The 22,080-nt window shown below is 42.8% G+C and overlaps 1 protein-coding gene across 2 annotated transcripts; it reads left to right on the top strand.

The window, feature by feature from the left end:
* Window positions 1-117: 117 nt before the first annotated feature.
* Window positions 118-20,524, top strand: LOC106561519 (nuclear factor of activated T-cells, cytoplasmic 3). Of its 2 annotated transcripts, none has more exons than XM_014125568.2 (9): window positions 118-597; window positions 5,245-6,436; window positions 6,861-7,023; window positions 8,094-8,293; window positions 10,279-10,451; window positions 12,820-12,960; window positions 13,038-13,093; window positions 13,203-14,265; window positions 19,252-20,524. In XM_014125568.2, the coding sequence occupies exons 1-9, from the start codon at window positions 510-512 to the stop codon at window positions 19,359-19,361; spliced, it is 3,186 nt and encodes a 1,061-aa protein (XP_013981043.2). In that variant the 5' UTR covers window positions 118-509; the 3' UTR covers window positions 19,362-20,524. The 2 variants fall into 2 exon arrangements, with proteins under 2 accessions (XP_013981043.2, XP_045544383.1); XM_045688427.1 differs by lacking the exon at window positions 118-597 and adding an exon at window positions 4,883-4,951.
* Window positions 20,525-22,080: the final 1,556 nt, after the last annotated feature.

Below are 22,080 nucleotides of genomic sequence, written 5' to 3'. Positions count from 1 at the left end.
TTTTTTATTGAACAGTTTGATTCTAATTATCTTTATTCGTATCCAGATACACTGCCTTGCCAGGTGATTTGATACTCTAATAATTGTGAAGTAGCCTGTACAGCACCCTCTCTCACCAGCTACTGTACTGTAATGCATGCTGATGCCTGTGGTGGATTTAGCTGACGTCATGAACGGAGCTGTCTGTCAATGCTTTGTTTGTAATATGGAAGTTTAGTGAGTAGACTGACTGCTTCTTCAAGTGTAATCGAGAATAACTACGGACAAACTATTGTCTATGCGTCTTTTTTATTTGCATAACTGAACTGGTAAAGTATCGAGAGATTATAACGTCGTTATAAATGTCGTCTGGAGGGAACACGCATTTTGGAGTCGTTTTAACTATTTACAACTTCGGATAGGCTTCTTGTTGCTGTTAATTGTAAAAACAAAAAGTATTTCCTCCTTATATCGTTCAAATTTTGAATGCAGTTCTGAAACAACGGCAAAAAACCTACTCGTCAGACCGAATGAGTACTGTAAATTTTAGCGGCAATGAGGAGCTGGACTTCAGACTTATTTTCGGGGAGGAGGCGCAACAACAGCTAGGCCCCGTAGGTGAGTTCTCTCTTCTTTTTTTTGTTGTAACAATGTATTTGCTCTATTCGCCAAAGCCGTAATAGAATGTTATAAAGTTAACCATTCGATGCCAATTTGCCGTTTTGCCTTGGCTACCTGGTCCTGGACCCAAAGTAGAAGAACTACGAATATAGGCTGCAGTCATTGACCACCTACATGTGTCGCTACTGTCTTGTAGAGCAGGGTTCACCAACTGGCGGGCCACGGACCGAATTTGGCCCGCAGGTGATTTTATTTGCCCCCCAAATTTCCTGGAACAAAAAAACCCTAAAGTTTTTATTTTTATTTGTTGAACATGAAATACTGTAAAAACACCAGCAAATCATCTCCCAAGTGATTTACATTTTTGAAATCTGTTCCAAAGTATGCATAATAGAGAGATTATATGTGATTGTACACAAATGTAGACAAGGTTTGAAATTATCTTTTAATCAAATATATCTGGTCTACAAATTATTTGTAATTATGTTCTGGCCCCCTGACCACCCGCTCAAGAAAAAATCATCCGTTGCTGAATCTAGTAAATTTTTTCAGTTGTAAGGTATCAATTGTAGCCTAATAAACCTAGACTGTCAGATTCAGTTGAATAAGCATTTACTATTTATATCTTTAAATGTGTAGCTTACTTAGGCAACATGAATGTTTTGAAAGTTGTAACACACATATAAAATATGATACCAGTGTTTTATGATTACACTGCATAATACACCAGCCTTTCTGAACGATGTGGAGTTTATTTAGTGGTGTAAAGTACTTAAGGAAATATACTTGACAGTACTACTTAAGTAGTTTTTTGGGGTATCTGTACCAGACATCATTTATTTAACTAGGCAAGTCAGTTAAGAACAAATTCTTATTTACAATGACAGCCTACCAGGGAACAGTGGGTTAACTGCCTTGTTCAGGGGCACAATGACAGATTTTTACCTTGTCACCTCGGGGTTTCGATCCAGCAACCTTTCGGTTACTGGCCCAACACTCTAACCACTAGGCTACCTGCCGTCCCAATGGGACCCATCTCGTCCAAAACGTTGACTCAAGTTTGCCAAAAAAGCACCTGGATGATCATCAAGACTCTTGGAGGAATGTTCTATGGACAGATGAGTCAAAAGTATAACTTTTTGGACGACATGTGTCCCATAATGCCTGGTGAAAACCAAACACTGCATTCCACAGTAAGAACCTTATACCAACGGTCAAGCATGGTGGTGGTAGTGTGATGGTTTGGGGATGATTTTCTGCCTCGGGACCTGGATGACATGCCTTAATAGAAGGAACCATGAATTCTACAGGAGAATGTCAGGCCTCCGTCTGTGCGCTGAAGCTGAAATGCATCTGGGTCATGCAGCAAGACAATGATCCAAAACACACGATTAAGTCTACATGAAAATGGCAAAAAAGCAACACATTTGAAGTTTGGAATGGCCTAGTCAAAGTCCAGACCTAATCCCAATTTAGATGTTTTGGCAGGACTTGAAATGAGCAGTTCATTCTTGAAAACCCACAAATGTCTCTGAGTTAAAGCAGTTCTGCATGCAAGAGTGGGCCAAAATTCCTCCACAGCGATGTGAGACTGATCAACGACTACAGGAAGCATTTGCAATGTATTGAGTGTAAGGGGGCAATTGCTTTTTCACACAGGGGAATTGGGTGTTGCGTACCTTTGTTAATTAAATAGAGTAAGTATCCATTTTTTTATTTTATTATTTATTATTTATTTGTAAACTCAGGTTCCCTTTATCTAATATTAAGTTTTGGTTGAAGATCTGATAACATTCAGTGTAAAAAAATATGCAACATTTTAGGGAAGGGGGCAAATACTTTTTCACGGCACTGTACCTTAAAAAAAGAGGTACGGGTGTGGGTCAGAAAACCAGCCAGTACCTGGTGTGACCACCATTTTCCTCATGCAGTGCGACACATCTCCTTCGCATAGAGTTGACCAGGCTGTTAATTATTGCCTGTGGAATGTTGTCCCACTCCACTTCAATGGCTGTGCGAAGTTGGTGGATTTGGCAGGAACTGGAACACGCTGTAGTACACGTCGATCCAGAGAATCCCAAACATGCCCAATTGGTGACATGTCTGGTGAGTATGCAAGCCATGGAAGAACTGGGACATTTTCAGCTTACATGAATTGTATACAGACATGGGGCTGTTTGTTGTCATGTTGAAACATGAGGTGATAGCGGGTGAATGGCACGACAACGTGCCTCAGGATCTCATCACGGTATCTCTGTGCATTCAAATTGCCATCAATAAAATGTTCGTTGTACGTAGCTTATGGCTGCCCATACCATAACCCCACCACCACCATGGGGCACTCTGTTCACAACGTTGGCATCAGCAAACCGCTCGCCCACAGAACACCATACACACTGTCTGCCACCTGCCCGGTACAGTTGAAACCAGGATTCATCAGTGAAGAGCACACTTCTCCAGTGTGCCAGTGGCCATCAAAGGTGAGCGTTTGCCCACTGAAGTCGGTGACGACGCCAAACTGCAGTCAGGTCAAGACCCTGGAGGGGACGACGAGCACACATATGAGCTTCCCTGAGACAGTTTCTGACAGTTTGTGCAGAAATTCTTTGTTTGTGCAAACCCACAGTTTCATCAGTTATCCGGATGGCTGGTCTCAGACGATCCCACAGGTAAAGAAGCCGGATGTGGAGGTCCTGGGCTAGCGTGGTAACACGTAGTCTGCGGTTGTGAGGCCGGTTGGAAGTACTGCTCACTAACAGGGATGTAAGCAAATTTGTGGACACAATTTGAGATAAATAAGCTTTTTGTGCATGTGGAAAATTTCTGGGATGTTTTATTTCAGCTCATGAAACATGGAACCAACACTTTACATGTTGCGTTTATATTTTAGTTCAGTATAATTTTTACTCCAAACATTTTTCCTGACACCCAAAAGTACTCATTAGCAGTACAGGAAAATGGTCCAATTCATGCACTTAGAAAGAGAACATCCCTTGTCATCCCTACTGCCTCTGTTCTGGCCTACCTCACTAAACACAAATGCTTCATTGTAAATGATGTCTGAGTATTGGAGCGTGCCCCTGGCTATCTGTAAAAATAAAATAAAAACAAGACAATTGTGCCATCTGGTTTGCTTTAATATAAGGAATTACATACTTCATTATATTTTAAACCAAATACTTTTTAGACTCTTAGTCAAGTAGTATTTTACTGGGAGACTTTCACTTTTACTTGAGTAATTTTCTATTAAGGTATCTTTACTTTTACTCAAGTATGACAATTGGGTACTTTTTCCACCACTGAGTTTATTACACAGTTATAAATTGCACTGATACATTGGATTATATCTAATCAGATCCTGGTCCAGTTGAAATTTGGACACCACTGACATGCAAAATCCCAGTGGCTCAATATACGCTGAGTGCACAACACATTATGAACACCTGCTCTTTCCATGACATAGACTGACCAGGTGAATCCAGGTGAAAGCTAGGATCCCTTATTGATGTCACTTGTTAAAATGGCAATATGTAACTTTTTGGGCAACCTGACCAAATTCACAGAAATGTGAGTTATAGAGCTATCATTCTACTTGAAAGCAAGTCTAAGAAGTGGTAGATCTGTTCTATGTGCGCTATTTCTATGCCTCCCGTTCTTAAGGTTTGGTGTACTCAGTGTATAACTATGTACTTTGTAGGGTAAAATACTATTTTACTGACAACTGCCTATTTGCCATTTTATTGGTATTGCACAAAGATAAAGATTTCAGCAGCAGTTTTCAGTAGAAAGGTACTCAAAAGGGGTCAAATGCCAGCGACATTGGGGTATGAAAAGTGAAAGATGATGTCTACTGTAATGGAAGAGCATAAATCATAATGACAACCGCCCACTCCCTTCTTGCCATCAGCCCTTCTCTTGTCTGTTTCCTTCCTTATTTCTAACGGTTGTAAATGGCACCCGCAGCGCATTCAGACGCCACACTCTACCACCCAGCCAGAGGGGTTGCTGGGCCCATGTTGCATCAGATAATATTTATATTCATTACACTCATTGCATTTGCAAATAAGTCAAGGCCAAAGGCAATTATTTTATGTGCTCCATATCAAGGCACAATCAGTCATTTGAGCTTTCACCCTCTTTGCATTTTGCATGAAGACCAGACCAGGCCAGAGAGAAACAGTGTGTGTGGGCGTGTGTCCTGTGTGAAACTGTTTATTAGTAGTAGGCCGTTTCTAATGCTGCTGCTTCTGCTCTGTTGACAGCTGTGAGCACATACAGTTATGCGAATTAGCCTGGCGAGTGCTGCTGTTAATCTATATATCACCATGCCACAGTGGCCCCCGCTAAACAGGTCAGTCTCTAGTCTAGTCTTCCCCACATTTTGTAGAGACTGCAATGGCATTTATGACAAACCTTTCCCAGTGGGTTAACCTATGGATGACTAGTCTAGGCTGTTGTAGGATTGATGCGAATAGAGAGTAATAGATCAGAGAATTATCATTTGTTTGTCTGTTCCTTTGTCTGGAATCCGGATTAATACAGGGCGCAGTGGCACTGTTTTTATCTGCTACGCTCTAAAGAGTAGACACTTTACATTGCAAATGAACAACCCTCTCAATTGGCCTACTTTCTTTCTATACCCAGCTGGTCCGGACCCTGATGACAGCACGCAATACTACACCACCCAGCCTATTGGCCAGGCCCAGGACGTACAACAGAGTCACCAGCGCCATCAAGCTGTCTCTAACCAGGCTCCTCTGCAGGCCCATGGTAACTACCACCCCAGCTCCAGCTATGAAGATCACGGTTCCAAATACAGTGCCACTGGACACATCCCCAAGGCATTTGACTGCCCAAGCATCCAAATCACATCCATCAGTCACCAAGAGCTGGTCTCCAGCCAGGATGCCGTGCTCATCAGCGGGGCAGATGGCGGGGGGGAGTGCCGCCACGAGCGTTCCTCGTCCATGGACCACCTCTACCTGTCCCTGGACCCCTGTTACAGGGACTCATCCTCCCTGAACCCCAGCCCCTGCAGCAGCCTGTCCTCCAGGAGCTGGCTGTCTGACATGTCTTCCTGCGAGTCCTTCTCCCACGTGTATGACGACGTGGAGGCTGAGCTAAATGAGGCGGCCGCCCGCTTCACCCTGGGCTCCCCGCTGGCCTCTCCCCTGGCCTCCCCTGTCTGCTCGCCACAGGGCCAGGCCGCAGGGGGATTTGGGGTAGAGCTGTGGCGGCAGCAGTACTTCATGAGCACCTACTCACTCTCGCCCCGACAGTCCCCTCGCGGGTCCCCCCACCAGTCCCCTCGCCAATCGCCCCGCCAGTCCCCCTGTCACTCCCCGCGCAACAGCGTCACAGATGAAAACTGGCTGAACCTGCGTCCCACCTCCAGGTCTGGCTCAAGACCCACATCCCCTTGTGGGAAAAGAAGGCACTCCAGTGCAGACGTCCACTTAGCCTCCCCCTCCCCCTCGCCACACCACTCCCCCAGCCCCACACCGGGCCACTCTCCCAGGGGCAGTGTGACAGAGGATACCTGGGTGGTTGAAAGCCCTGGTGCCATGGGGGCCCTCCTGTACAGCTTCCCTGAGGTAGACGTTCCGTCCAAGACCAGGAGGACCTCTCATCAGGCTCACATGGGTCTATTGCAAGCACAGGGAGATTCCGGGCAGGGGCTGGAAGACCACAGAGCTGCTTTGCCTTACCTGGATTCACCTGCAGAGGAGTCTGGGTCTACTCTAAAACAGGATGGCCTTTTTGAAGAACTTTTTCTCTCGGTTCCCTCACACTTCACCTGGAGCAAACCCAAACTTGGCAACACACCCCTTTTCAGGTTTGTTATTCATAATCACATCGGCTTCAATACTCACATGCGTGCTTCATAATGCCAACCACTGGTTGGAAACGTGTTCTCATTTCCCCGATCACTCATCATGGTGCAGACATTGTACTACCATAGAACCCTAGCAAGGCAAAGGGTCAGCAGAGCTTAACTAAAGGTGAAGAACAAAAGACAGACCCCCATAGTATTTTTAACACCAAATCTGAATGACTGTATGTTTATGAGAAAGAACTGCTGGGTCATATTCATTAGCGCACACACTCTGTAGCAAAATTTACCAAAACGTAACAAAAAAATGTCAATTTAAAATGAGCATTGCTTATTGGACAAGTTCACGTAGTCCCTCCCTGTTTCAGTCTGTTTTCTTCCATTTGCTGCCTAATTAGTACAGCCCTGTGTTGCCTCCCCCACCCAGGACCTCGTCCCTGCCCCCTCTGGACTGGCCCCTGCCCAGCCAGTTTGGCCAGTGTGAGCTGAAGGTGGATGTGCAGCCGCGGGGCCACCACAGGGCCCACTATGAGACAGAGGGCAGTCGGGGGGCCATCAAGGCTGCCTCAGGAGGTCACCCTTTAGTCAAGGTAAAAAGCAAGACTTTCACAAAATCATGACACCAGACCTGGATTCAATTAGTATTTTCACTTGGCAAGCTCAATCTAGCACAGCTAAAGTATTTAGACACATTCTATGTAAATCCAAGTCAACATGACAAATGTATGTATAGAGGGTCAGTGTCATGCTCTCACCTAGATTATCAGCATGATTGTGCTATTGATACACTGCAAACCTTGAGGCTCTCTAAGAGATCAAAGCACAACAGAAAATGGTTAAAACGTTATGCCTGGTTCGCATAAATTGTGTTTTGATTAACTGCTGTTTGCAGTTCAGTTGTACATTTTACATTTACATTTTAGTCATTTAGCAGACACTCTTATCCAGAGCGACTTACAGTAGTGAAAGCATACATTTCATTTCATACATTTTTTTTCTTCTTTTTTCGTACTGGCCCCCCGTGGGAATCGAAGTGTCAATCAACGTGTTTTATCCTGAGATATCAAAGGAAGTGTTACATTGAATTGACTCTGGTGGAAAAGCCACACAGCTTCACTCTCTAGTCCTCTGTAATGCCACTAACAGTGTTTCCCCATACATTACATCACGTAGGCGGGTTTAGCATTCCTCAATCTCATGCTCCTTTATGGCACAACAAATTTGTGGTGACCTCAATTGGTTTCAATTTGGACATTTCATTGCGGGCAATTCTGGATATTCCTTACAGGACTCCTGTAGGGAAAGCGCACTACAAACCCTCCATAAGTAAACTAAATAGTGCTCATCCTTCAGGTCACATTTTAGACATTCTCTGAGTGTAATGCTATCTGTACAGAGCTTTGGTATTGTTTTGGCATACTGTTCATAAATAGACCCAAACATGATGAACACAGTTATGCATATGTAGTGAAATATACACTATTCAGTTCGTTGTCATTATAATCACATTATAATCAGGTCGTCTTAGAAAACAGCACTCAGAAAAAGAGTGCTCATAAGAAGAAGTGAAATAGTATATTTATAGCTTTGTAAATCAAATGCGCTAGTATGTTTAAATAGTATACTTATTAATATCTCTATGGATTGGTTTCATTTTCAGCTTGTTGGATACAACGAGAAGCCAGTCAACCTGCAGATTTTTATTGGAACGGCAGACGATCGCTACTTGAGACCGCATGCCTTCTACCAGGTGCACAGAGTAACAGGAAAAACGGTGGCTACTGCTTGCCAGGAAAGTGTAATAAGCAGTACAAAGGTTCTGGAAATACCTCTGCTCCCCGAAAACAATATGTCCAGCAGGTACTGGTCATAACCATGAAAGATTTATGTTTTCAAAAGCTAAAAATATAACATTTGTGCTTCTGATTTATTGGTTTTATGATCTAAAATGTAAAATGGCTTCCACTGTGAATTCTATTCATTTTTTAAGATTTAGAACAGATCATAGCATGTAAAAAATGGGAACGGATTGTCATCTGAAGAATAAGCATATTTCTACATAAAGAAAAAAAATTTGAAACAGACCATAGCTTTGCTAAACTCAGCAAAAAAGAAACGTCCTGTCACTGTCAACTGCATTTCTTTTCAGCAAACTTAACATGTATAAATATTTGTATGAACATAACAAGATTCAACAACTGAGACATAAACTGAACAAGTTCCACAGACATGTGACTAACAGAAATTGAATAATGTGTCCCTGAACAAAGGGGGGGGGGGGGTCTTAATCAAAAGTAACAGTCAGTATCTGGTGTGGCCACCAGCTGCATTAAGTACTGTAGTGCATCTCCTCCTCATGGACTGCACCAGATTTGCCAGATCTTGCTGTGAGATGTTACCCCACTCTTCCACCAAGGCACCTGCAAGTTCCCGGACATTTCTGGGGGGGGGATGGCCCAAGCCCTCACCGATCCAACAGTTCCCAGACGTGCTCAATGGGATTGAGATCCGGGCTCTTCGCTGGCCATGGCAGAACACTGACATTCCTGTCTTGCAGGAAATCACGCACAGAACAAGCAGTGTGGCTGATGGCATTGTCATGCTGGAGGGTCATGTCAGGATGAGCCTGCAGGAAGGGTACCACATGAGGGAGGAGGACGTCTTCCCTGTAACGCACAGCGTTGAGATTGCCTGCAATAACAACAAGCTCAGTCCGATGATGCTGTGACACACCGCCCCAGACCATGATGGACCCTCCATCTCCAAATCGATCCCGCTCCAGAGTACAGGCCTCGGTGAAACGCTCATCCCTTCGACGATAAACGCGAATCCGACCATCACCCCTGGTGAGACAAAACCGCGACTCATCAGTGAAGAGCACTTTTTGCCAGTCCTGTCTGGTCCAGCGACGGTGGGTTTGTGCCTGTTGTTGCCGGTGATGTTTGGTGACGACCTGCCTTACAACAGGCCTACAAGCCCTCAGTCTAGCTTCTCTCAGCCTATTGCGGACAATCTGAGCACTGATGGAGGGATTATGCATTCCGGGTGTAACTCGGACAGTTGTTGCCATCCTGTACCTGCCCCGCAGGTGTGATGTTCGGATGTACCGATCCTGTGCAGGTGTTGTTATACGTGGTCTGCCACTGCGAGGACGATCAGCTGTCCATCCTGTCTGCCTGTAGCGCTGTCTTAGGCGTCTCACAGTACGGACATTGCAATTTTTTGCCCTGGCCACATCTACAGTCCTCATGCCTCCTTGCAGCATGCCTAAGGCACGTTCACGCAGATGAGCAGGGACCCTGGGCATCTTTCTTTTAATGTTTTTCAGAGTCAGTAGAAAGGCCTCTTTAGTGTCCTAAGTTTTCTGTGACTTTCATTGCCTACCATCTGTAAGCTGTTAGTGTCTTAACGACCGTTCCATAGGTGCATGTTCATTAATTGTTTATGGGTCATTGAACAAGCATGGGAAACTGTGTTTAAACCCTTTACAATGAAGATCTGTGAAGTTATTTGGATTTTTACGAATTATCTTTGAAAGACAGGGTCCTGAAAAAGGGAGGTTTCTTTTTTTGCTGAGTTTATTTTGTCATGGAAATGTGGCTGCCTTCTATAGTAGAAAAATCCAGGTATTATTTTGTCTCAAGACTAGATCTCTCTCACACTATCTGATACATGTTGTGACTAATCAACAAACTGCATAACACCATCAAATTACACATGAAAAACTTGAACTATTCATAGCCTTATGGGCCTATTTTATTAGCTTACTATATTCAATTATTAGCTTTTATATTCAAATGGCCTTTATATAATGTTGTCTTGTGCTTGTATGTCCCCCTCTATAGTATTGACTGTGCAGGCATCTTGAAGCTGAGAAACTCTGACATTGAGCTCAGGAAGGGGGAGACAGACATCGGGAGGAAGAACACACGTGTGCGAGTGGCATTCCGTGTGTATATCCCTCAGCCCAGCGGAAAGGTCATGTGTCTGCAAGCTGCCTCTATTCCTGTGGAGTGCTGTGAGTATCTTCAGTAGGGCTACATTTTGTATATGGCAGGCAGGGGCGAAAATCTGATATCAACTTTGGAGGGGACAATAACATGACATTTTCTCAAGAGAAATTCCTGAGGGGGACACCAAAAGTAGTGCTGTAACACATAGCCTACATTGTAATATGGTAAATGTATATTGAGGAACCAAAGAAATAAGGTGTTTGCCGTACTCCTAACTACCGGTACCCAAAACTACACAACTAATCACAACAGCAATACCATTGCCTTTAACAAATCTTAGTTCAGTCACCAGTTTAAGTTGAGAGTGGGGGTATCCATGGCATTTTCCAATTATGTTCCTATTTTACAAGTAAAAAAAATTGAGAACCTTTCATAATGTTGCCAAACAAAGACTCAACAAACTTACCTGAGACTCCCTGTCTCTGCCAGTCTGTCCCTGCATATCTGTCCCCAACTCTGCTGTCTGTGTGCCATCTGTTGCCTGCTCTGCCTAATGACATCATTGTGAAACATTTCCATTAGAATTTCATTTCTTTCTTATGAACATTTTATCAACTAGTCTTTGAGATATTAGGGTACTAGGGTTCTTACTTTGCGTTTTGGTGTACTGAAAAATACTCTGATGTCCGTCTTTTATTTTTCTGCCATTTTTCTACCTGGCTGGCTGGCTACACACACACACAGTGTGTAGGTTATTTACAGTAGGAGATGGGCTTCTATCATCTTATCTTGTATCATTCTATTTGGGCTTCGATCTAAAAGGTAGCTAGCAAATGCGAAACGGATTAAAATGACAAGAGTTGACAACTGTATGAGTTCACCATTTACACAACATATGCTGCAACCTTTTGTAATTTTAATAGTTTGTTTCATATTGGCTGGCTTCCAACAATAGCTGAATTTGTAAAGCTAGCGAGCACCAATTCCGTTTCAGTGGTGTGTGCTATAATCTTTGCTACCCGGGTTAAATAAAGGTGAAATAAAATAAATAAATAAAAGTTCCCTTGCGACAATTTAGCTTTTGCAACGAGACCATTAAATATATTTAAGACAATGGTAGAAGAGAGTGTAGTTCTGTTCAGTTTGGACTTCAGTTTATCGCTAACCTTATCGCAGGGACTTTGAAGCACTAACTTACATCATCTGCATGCTGATCTTGGAATAAATTGACGATAGCAAAAATTCCATCTTTGACGAGGCCACATAAATGGAATAGGTACTAGCAAGCTTAATAGTTAATATTTGCGCGATAGCTCTGCATATTCAGCTAGTGTGTGTGCGCGATGGACTGGATTAACCTCACGTCAGTTACGTTCATTGAGTGCCTTTCAGACAGTGGATACGACCCCTCTGTTACCTTGCCAACTAAGGAACTGGCAGTGGATCAAACCATTGTGAGGCAAAGGGTGGGGGGGTCGCAATCTTTTGAAACTTAAAAACGCGCTATTAAGTGTCTATAATCAGCACAATTGCTTTCATTGCGTATTATTAATATTATTTAAATTACATAGTTATGTTTCAGTGATATATTGGGGGGACAAATCATATTTTTCCCAGGATGGGGGGGTCGTGTCCCCCTCGTCCCCCCCGGGATTTCCGCCCCCTGATGGCAGGGTTCCCCAACTGGCGGCCCACAGGCCAAATGTGGCCAATGTGTGAATTTATTTTTCTGAGCAAAAAATAATAATATTAAAAAAATAGATATATTTTTATAGATTGTTGGACATAAAAGACTAAAAACACCAGCAAATCATAATTTTGGAAATCTGTTCCAAAGTATTCCCATGCATAATAGAGAAATATATATGATCGTATACAAATGTAGCAAGGTTTGAAATTATTATGTTTTAGTTAAGTATATCTGGTCCACAAATTATCTGTAATTATGTACTGGCCCCCTGACCATGCTCTAGTTGATGATCCCTGGTATATGGTATGTACATACATTCAAAGATACATGTACATGATTCATAGAGTCCTGAGTTTTTCTCCTTTATGGGACTTAAAAAAATATATATCTTTATTTAACAAGTCAGTTAAGAACAAATTCTTATTTTCAATGACAGCTTAGGAACAGTGGGTTAACTGCCTTGTTCAGGGGCAGAACAACAAATGTTTACCTTATCAGCTCGGGGATTCGATCTTGCAACCATTTGGTTACTAGTCCAACGCTCTAACCACTAGGCTACCCTGCCGAATTGACCAGTAATACTCTTTATTTATGTAACCTGTATTAAGTTATTGGCTATAATAATTAGGTAAGGCTATAACTACAAGTCAGAGTTTTCCACTTGAATTTATTTTATACAGTAGCTTACATAATGTTGTTTTACTGTACAGTATATTTAATAGTTAAATGTAATTGGCTTGCAGCCCAGCGCTCGGCCACAGACCTTCCCCAGATAGAGAGCTGCAGTCCCGTCAGCTGCTTGGTCAGTGGGGGGGAGGAGATGGTCATCACTGGCTCCAACATATCCCCAGAGTCAAAGGTCATCTTCCTGGAGAAAAGCCCTGGTAAGAGATGGTGACACTGCCCAACTTTAGCAGAGGTTTATTAATGTGTTATTAATTGTGATGTTTTATCTCTCGAGATGGACACACACAATGGGAAGTTGACGGAAAAGTTATTGGAGAAAAGAGTAAAAGAGTAAGTAGTAATGTACATTACGTTAATAAAAGTTACATGAAATGGACCTCACAGAAACCGTGGATCCCTTGAATATATAATAAATCATTTTGAAACATTCTCTTTGCAGTCCAGAATCGTGGTTGAGATTCCTACCTACCAGAACACAACTGTGAGCTCTGCAGTCCAGGTGCAGTTCTATGTGTGTAACGGGAAGAGGAGAAGAAGCCAGACACAAAACTTCACATACTTGGCTGGTGCTTCTCCACACCATTATCCCACTGCCATTGACTGTGCAGTTGTGGCTTCTCGGGTGAAGCAAGAGCACGGAGACTCAGCCTATCTGTCTACCTGCACCAATCCCCCTGGCCTATATCCAACCAGCAACCAGCTGACTTCTCCTGACGGGGCCTTCTCTCAGGACAGGCCCTTGTATGGTTCCTCTGGTGGTCACCCAGTGCCTTGTGATCCACCCTCCCAGGCAGCATTCACTCCCTCTGGCTCCTCGCCTCTTCAGCACTCCCCTCATCTCCACAGCTACAGCCCAGGTATGGGATACCAGCGGATAAGCCTTGTGCATACACCTGACCCCATGCCACCCCTTCGGACAAGGCCTGTCTACCAGGTCACACAACACAATGTGCCTTACAGCGGCCAGGCCAGCTCTCCCATGAGACCTGGCCCTGCCGCACCCCAGGTCAATCGACCTCAGTCTGCCCAGACCAGACCAGCTGCCTCCAGCCCTCATAGGGAAATGTACCAGAGCCTCATTGGACCTGATCTCTCTGGCGCCACTCTCCAGTCTGCGGGAAACCACACCCAGAATACAACCCAGCTGCATTCTCTAAGCTACCACTGCTCCCAATCAGACTCTGACCTGGCAGCCCTACAGGCTGAGTATAATCTGAGTTATCACTCTGCCAGAAACTTGCCTGCCTCGCATTCCCCCACCCCTGGAGCACAAGCAACCTGCTCCACCTCCCCGTCAGCATCAGCCTCCTCTGGGGGTCCTCTGAGGCAACTGTCCCCCAGCAGAGCCCAGGGCCTGGCCTCTAGTAGTGACCCCCAGGAGTGTCCCCCAGCCCCCCATTTCCTCTTCTCAAACGACCAAGGGAAAGTGAACATCAAGCAGGAACCAGAGGAGAAGCTGCCTCTCGGCAACATGGGGCTCCAGGAGATCACACTGGATGATGGTAAGAGGCTCAGATGATAAATGTTCTCTAGGGCAGGTATTCCCAAACTGGGGTACTGGGGTATGCGCAATGCTGTCGGGTGTATGGCAAATAAAAATCTGATTCATATAAAAACATATTTTTTTAATTATTAAAAACATTTATTAAAAAAATAAAAATTCGAACATTTTCAAACAGTATATTTTCCGACGGCGCTATACATTTGTGTGAGTTTTTTTTCTCGCCTGAGTATCGTCGTTTCACTGCCACAAATTAAAATTAAACTATCTAGTGTTCAGCGAAATAACAACACAATGTCAAATACAGGTAGCCTAGTCAAATAATTAACATCCAATTACATTAACCGTTACTCTCACGGGAATTCCACTAATGGTCTGTATCTAGTCAAACGTAGCTGCTGCTCATTCCGTTTGCTCGAAAATTGTTGAATGGTTAAAACAAGACACATACCAGCTCTACTGGTAGTACTGCTACTACCAGTACTACACCTGCACAAGTTGTTCTGCTTCCACGAGCACATCCAACGCTAACATCAGTAATTCTACATTTGTTGTTAGCCCAGCTAGCATGGACACTGACAGTTGTGAATCTGATGCAGCCGAAGAGCTACTGCCCCGTTACCCAGGAAAGCACCGAACAACAGACAGGGACGTTAGACCATCGAAGAGGCGCAAATATGATGAGAATTACATTGATTTGGGGTTCACTTATATTGGGAGTAGTGCCTTTCCTCAGCTACAGTGTGTTATATGTGCAAAAGTACTGTTTCACAACTCAATGAAACCTTCACTCTTGGCATTTAGAGGCATTTAGAAACAAACCACGCCAATTTGAAAAATAAGCCGCGGGAGTTTTTTGAGCGAGAATTAAGACTACTTTTGAGTAGTAAGTTATGTATAAAAGCAGATACCGTTAATAAGAAGGGGCTAGAAGCATCTTATATGGTGAGCTACTGAGTGACGAGGACAGGCAAGCCCCATACTATTGTGGAGGACTTAATTTGTCCTGCTGCCGCGGATATGGCTGGGACAATGCTGGGGGAAAAAGCTATACAGACAATGACTTCATCAAACAACACTGTTTCACGACGCATCAGTGACATGGCACGAGATGTTTTGAAACAATTACTGCTTCGCATACCAGCAAGTGAATTCTAGCTGGATGAGTCAACAGACGTGGCGGACCTGGCACAGCTCCTGGTATATGTCTGTTACGTTTATGGGGGGTTAATTAAGGAAGACATCCTCTTCTGCAAACCACTGGAAACCAGGACAACAGGAGAGGATATTTTTAAAGTATTGGACAGCTTTGTGACATCAAATGGACTTTGGTGGTCAAGATGTGTTGGTATCTGTACTGATGCTGCAAAATGACAGGGAGACATAGCGGACTGGTAACGAGCGTGCAAGCAGTTGCTCCCGATGCCACTTAGGTACACTGCAGCATCCACCGAGAGGCTCTTGCTGCCAAAGGAATGCAAGACAGCTTGAAAGCCGTTTTGGACACTACAGTGAAAATGGTTAACTTTGTTAAAGCAAGGCCCCTGAACTCTCGTGTGTTTTCTGCATTATGGAATGATATGGGCAGCGACCATGTAACGCTTTTACAACAGAAGTGCACTCGTTATCAAGGGGCAATTTATTGACACGTTTTTTTAATTGAGAGATGAGCTTAAAGTTTTCTTTACTGGCCATAATTTTCACTTGTCTGACCGCTTGCATGATGACGAGTTTCTCACCCGACTGGCCTATCTGGGTGATGTTTTTTCTCACCTGAATGATCTGAATCTAGTATTACAGGGACTATATTCAATGGACTCTCTGCAACTATATTCAATGTGCGGGACAAAATTGAGGCTATGATTAAGAAGTTGGAGCTCTTCTCTGTCTGCATTAACAAGGACAACACACAGGTCTTTCCATCATTGTATGATTGTTTTTGTGTGCAAATGGACTCAAGCTTACGGACAATGTCAAATGTGATATAGCGAAGCACCTGAGTGAGTTGGGTGTGCAATTATGCAGGTACTTTCCCAAAATGGATGACACAAACAACTGGATTCGTTATACCTTTAATGCCCTGCCTCCAGTCCACTTACCGATATCTGAACAAGAGAGCCTCATCGAAATTGAAACAAGCGGTTCTGTGAAAATTACATTTAATCAGAAGCCACTGCCAGATTTCTGGATTGGGCTGCGCTCAGAGTATCCTGCGTTGGAAAATCACGCTGTTAAGACACTGATGCCCTTTGCAGCCACGTACCAATGTCAGAGTGGATTCTCTGCCTTCACTAGCATGAAAACTAAATACAGGTACAGACTGTGTGTGGGAAATGATTTAAGACTGAGACTCTGTCCAATACAAAACAACATTGCAGAGTTATGTGCATCCTTTTAAGCACACCCTTCTCATTAACCTGTGGTGAGTTATTCACAATTTTCAATGAACAACTCAAGTTTTATATGTAAGATGGCTAAATAAAGAGCAAAATTATTGATTATTATTATATTATTATTTGTGACCTGGTCCTATAAGAGCTCTTTGTCACTTCCCACGAGCCGGGTTGTGACAAAAACTCACACTCATTCTTATGTTTAATAAATGTATCGTATAGTGTGTGTGTGGCAGGCTTACAATGATGGCAAAAAACAACATTTGAGAGTGCGCTGACCCCGGTGCTAGAGGAGGTATGTAGCTGGAGGTTGAATGTTTGAAGGGGTACGGGACTATAAAAAGTTTGGTAACCACTGATCTAGGGTATTTAGAGCACAGTTATTACTGGGCCATTAGTTATGAATGAAGGGGTAGAATATATCATTTTTCCCTATCTGATCGGTCTTATTTCTTTTATTCTCAGGAGAGTTACTTTAAATAAATCTGTTAGAAATCAGAAATAAAGAACATTACAGTGCAGGAATCAATGGATGCCATTGCACTGTGGGCTAGGTGATAGGCAGCAGTAGGACTGGCTGTAATTACAAGCCTTCAGGGGCCAGGCAATGAACCATTAAGCTCTCAGGCTCTCACCATGCCGACCAGATATTTTAATGAATCACCTCTCGCTGGACGGACTGTGTTTGTCTCAACCACACAGTCAGTCACTGTTGCCCAGTTTTCTTGTCACCATAGGCATATGCCCACTGGGTCTTTGTTTGCTGTCCTACAGGGCTGCATGGCTGCCTACCCATGTATGTGTGTGTGTGCGCTTGTGCACATATGTCTATGTGTGTTTGCGTACATTATGATCTAGGTCAGGGCTCTCCAACCCTGTTCCTGGAGAGCTACCGTCCCATACCTGATTCTAATAATTAGCTGGTTGATCAGCTGCATCAGGTTAGTCACAACTGGGGTTGGAGTGAAAACCTATTACCAGGTAGCTCTCCAGGAACAGGTTTGAAGAACGCTGATCTAGGTTAATTATAGGCAGGGGCCCTGGTTGCTAGTTGAGGAGATAATACGTTTAACTGTGATTGGTATAGCATAGACACTATAATCACACAGAAGAGGCTAAAGGTACCTTGCATGCTAATCTGCTTCAGTTACCGTCTGTGGCACAGCTGTCACAGTGCAGTGATGACAGGTATTCATAACACCCCCACAACCCCCTCACTACATACGGCTTGGAAATAAGACCCCTGCTCTGAGTTTGGTGGAAGGGTCCTCTTTGAACTTGGACTTTCACACTACAGGGTTTCTGCGACTCTGATACATAAATTAAGGTACAGCAAGCTTATGGCACATTAGGTGTTAATGATTTAATTCAAAGGATTTAATCAGTTTTAATTTCAAATGACAGTGATTTCATTGATTTACAGTTCTGGGATATTTTAGTTTTAATAATTTTGTTTTGCTTAAAGCATAAAATAGTTTAAGGCCCTTACAGTGTCTTGTAACTGGTCTTGGAGTAAGGGAGCTGGTGCAGTCAAGCTGTCTGAGTTCCCGTCAGTCTGTTGGTTGGGAAAGCCAGGGACTTGTTATTTCGGTCCCCACAGTGCTAGCCTGGCGCTCTGTGTTTGTTTACATATGTTTGTTTGGGCGGCGGGTAAGCAGTTAGAGCGTTGGGCCAGTAACCAAAAGGCCTGATGATTTGAATACCTGAGCCAACAAGGTGAAACATCTGTCGCTGTGCCCTTAACCTCAATTTGCTTCATGGGTGCCGTAGTACTATGGCTGACCCTGTAAAACAACACATTTCACTGCACCTATCCAGTGTATGTGACAATGAAACATATTTTTTTCCTTGTTTTTTTACATGTGGTGTTTCATCTACCCTCATACACAGCTCGGGTTTCAAACACACCACATTTTCATGGGCAGGCTATGAATAGACAGTGTAAATGTGGCCTTATGATCCATGTGTTTTTGTTGCACTGTGGGGGAATATAAATAGACATCACAAATACAGACCGGCGCCTCAGCCTTCGACATGGATCACACTATTTGATAAAGCTCCAGAATATGTTTTCACCATACAGCCAATTCTAACCTTTAGACCAGGCCTCAATGCTTGGTCGTTTTTCATAATGCGTGACATCTGTAGATGGAGAGTGTCACTAAAATAATACATTGTACAGATGTAGGATCTTAATTTGACCAGTCTTTTGTTGATGAGAGTTTTCCTGCACAGCAGGAAATTTCCACTTTAAAATTTCAACCTGATTTGCCCTAACGTAAAGCGTATCAACCCGTACAAAAAATATTAATAAATTATAATCAACATAATAATTCACATTTCCTGTTGCTGCAGGATTATTTTCCAGCTGTAGCAAACTGGCTCAAATTAAGATCCTACATCTGTATCAACAATGCACTGCATTGTATGTGTCAGTGTTGTATTGCTTGATGTGTCATATACTTACTTTTACGTTTGTGATTTGGTTTATATTTAGGAGATGGGCAATGCTGCCCTCAGATGGCTGAATCAACTATAAAGAAACCAACAACAAGAGACTTGAAACTAAACCCTTCTGTGTCTCTCTTTTGCAGTGAATGAGATCATCGACAGAGACATATCTCAGCTCATTGGTGGTGGTGCAGCAGAGTCCAGCCAACCAGGACAGGATCCTTATGAATGGGATTCTGTGATTCTCCAGTGATAATGTTCTTCCATTCTTTGTCCTTCATTCGTTTTCTAATCATCATTACTCAGGACATGAGTTGACTGGTGCTATCAATGCATTTGGCAGTTCTATTATTAACTGATCACAATTTTGATGGCAAAACTGTGGTGGCTTAAAGAGAGTCTCCTGTCCTTTTGTATACTTTTTAGCCAGTAGTTTTGAAAGGTGCGCTCACAAGCCAAAAGTTGTCCCTGAAAATTGCGTACCTTGTCACATATGTGCACCAAGTCATTGCTCTCTCTGTCGCTCTGCTGTGTGTGCATCTTGCTAGCTGTCACTCAAATGGCGAGGGGCTGAAGCTCATTGGCTAGAACTTGAATTGCTAGGGGGCTGGCCCATGTGGGGGAAAATGTAGCGAAAATGGCACAGCACAGCTTCACAAAAAACAGTCGCTTTCAAACTAGAGATTTTGTGACTAATTGAGATAAGACAGTAATTCTGCTCATAGATTATGCATGTATGAACTACACATTGACACATCCATCCCAAAGCGGGAGGTTGTAAAAATTATTAGTAGTCACCAAAGTTCCCAAGCATGTCTTTAACTGGTGCAATTACCAACCCAGTCGCCGGTAATTCATACAGGTGGTTAGTTAGGTTGTAGAGAAGTTATGCCTGTTTAACAGATCAGGATTTTCAAGTCAAACTAAAGTATCTTTCAGGAAAAAGATGGCTATGCCTCTCATACCAAAGATTTTCCTGTCGCCTTTTGAAAAAGAGCAGATGGAGGCACAGCTAAAATATGTCAACTAATGTCTATAAATGCATAAAAATTACTAATTTGCTGTTGAAAGAACCTTGATGTCAATGAAGAGGCTGAAGAAGGCCAAATAGTAAATGCTGTATTCATGTAATATTTATTGGCAAAATACATTAGATTTTAATCTATTTTTTTATACTGTAGCTCTTGCAGTTGTATGATTCTTTAGAATAATGATTAATTTTCATAGCCTTGTATTGCCGGCCTAGTATTGTATGCCCATTTTCTATTTTAAGATTTTACTTTCCAAAGAATGTACAATATTTTAAAGAATTATATGACAGTCTTTGGCAATATGTCAGGTGTGAAGCAGCTATTTCAAAGTCAAAGTTTCTTCATCAGGTGGTTTTGTTCAATTAAAAGAAAAAAGAAAAATCTTGTTGGCTGTATCTATGAGTGGTTTCAAAATCATATAAGCCTACAACAGGTGGGTCGTGGATGTAGGTGGTTACACTTTATCCTTTTTTCCCACTCAGTCAACACATGCATGATGTTGCGACCACAGGAATGGGACAACATGTACAGTGTCTTCAGAAAGTGTTCACACCCCTTGACTTTTTTTAAATGGATTAAATTCAGATTGTGTGTCACTGGCCTACACACAATAGCCCATAATGTCAAAGTGGAATTAAGTTTTTTGAAATTTTTGTAAATGATTTTCAAATTAAAAGCTGAAATATCTTGAGTCAATAAGTATTCAACCCCTTTGTTATGGAAAGCTTAACAAGTCACATAATACGTTGCATGGACTCTGTGTGCAATAATAGTGTTTAAAACTTCTTTGGGCTAGGGGGCAGTATTTTCACGTCCAGATGAAAAGCGTGCCCAAAGTAAACTGCCTGCTACTCAGGCCCAGAAGCTAGGATATGCATATAATTAGTTGATTTTGATGGAAAACACTCTGAAGTTTCTAAAACTGTTAGAATAATGTCTGTGAGTATAACATAACTGATTTGGCAGGCGAAACCCCGAGCACTATCCATCCAGGGGAAAAAGAATTTGAGGTCATTGTGTTTCCCAATATTCTTTTATTGAAATCCCTATTTATGAGGAACCTGGTTGCAGTTCCAATGGCTTCCACTAGATGTCAACAGTCTTTAGAAATTGGTTGATGTTTTTCTTTTGAGAAATTAAGAAGTAATGCTGTTCTTTGTAAGTGTCACTCCAGGTGGACTCTACTGTTTGGTGCGTGTGAACTGGAATGCGCTTCACATTGTTTTTATCCGGTATTAGAAACAGTTTATTCCGTCTTAAATTTGATCGATTATTTACATTTTAGCATACCTGAGGTTGGATTAGGAACGTTGTTTGAAATGTTTGGACCAAGTTTACAGGTAACTTATTAGATACTTTGTAGACATGTTGGGCGAGTTGAAACCGGTGTATTTCTGAATCAAACGCGCCAAATAAATGGAAATTGTTGGGACATAAAGAAGGACATTATCGAACAAAAGGACCATTTGTGATGTTTCTGGGACATTTTGGAGTGCCAACAGAAGAAGATCTTCAAAGGTAAGGCATTAATTATATCGCTATTTCTGACTTTTGTCGCGCACCTGCCTGGTTGTAATCTGATTTTCATGTGTTTGTGAGCGGGGCGCTGTCAAATCAAATCCTCAGATCCTCAGATAATCGCATGGTCTGCTATCGCCGTAAAGCCTTTTTAAAATCTGACACAGCGGCTGGATTAACAAGAAGTTAAGCCTTATTTTGATGTATTACACATATATTTCCGTGAATGTTGAATATTGATATTCCTGTAGTTTGAATTTGGCGCGCTGCCATTTCACTTGGTGTTGTCAAATCAATCCCGCTAAAGGGATTGGCGTGTGAAGGGATCCATAAGAGGTTTAACACGATTTTGGAATGACTCTCTCATCTCTGTACCCCACACATGCAATTATATGTAAGGTCCCACAGTCGAGCAGTGAATTT

The sequence above is a fragment of the Salmo salar genome, chromosome ssa10, assembly GCF_905237065.1.
Source record: "Salmo salar chromosome ssa10, Ssal_v3.1, whole genome shotgun sequence".
In the NCBI taxonomy this organism is placed as follows: domain Eukaryota; kingdom Metazoa; phylum Chordata; class Actinopteri; order Salmoniformes; family Salmonidae; genus Salmo; species Salmo salar.
Note: the sequence above shows the minus strand (reverse complement) of the source record. Positions and strands in the feature narration are given on the sequence as shown.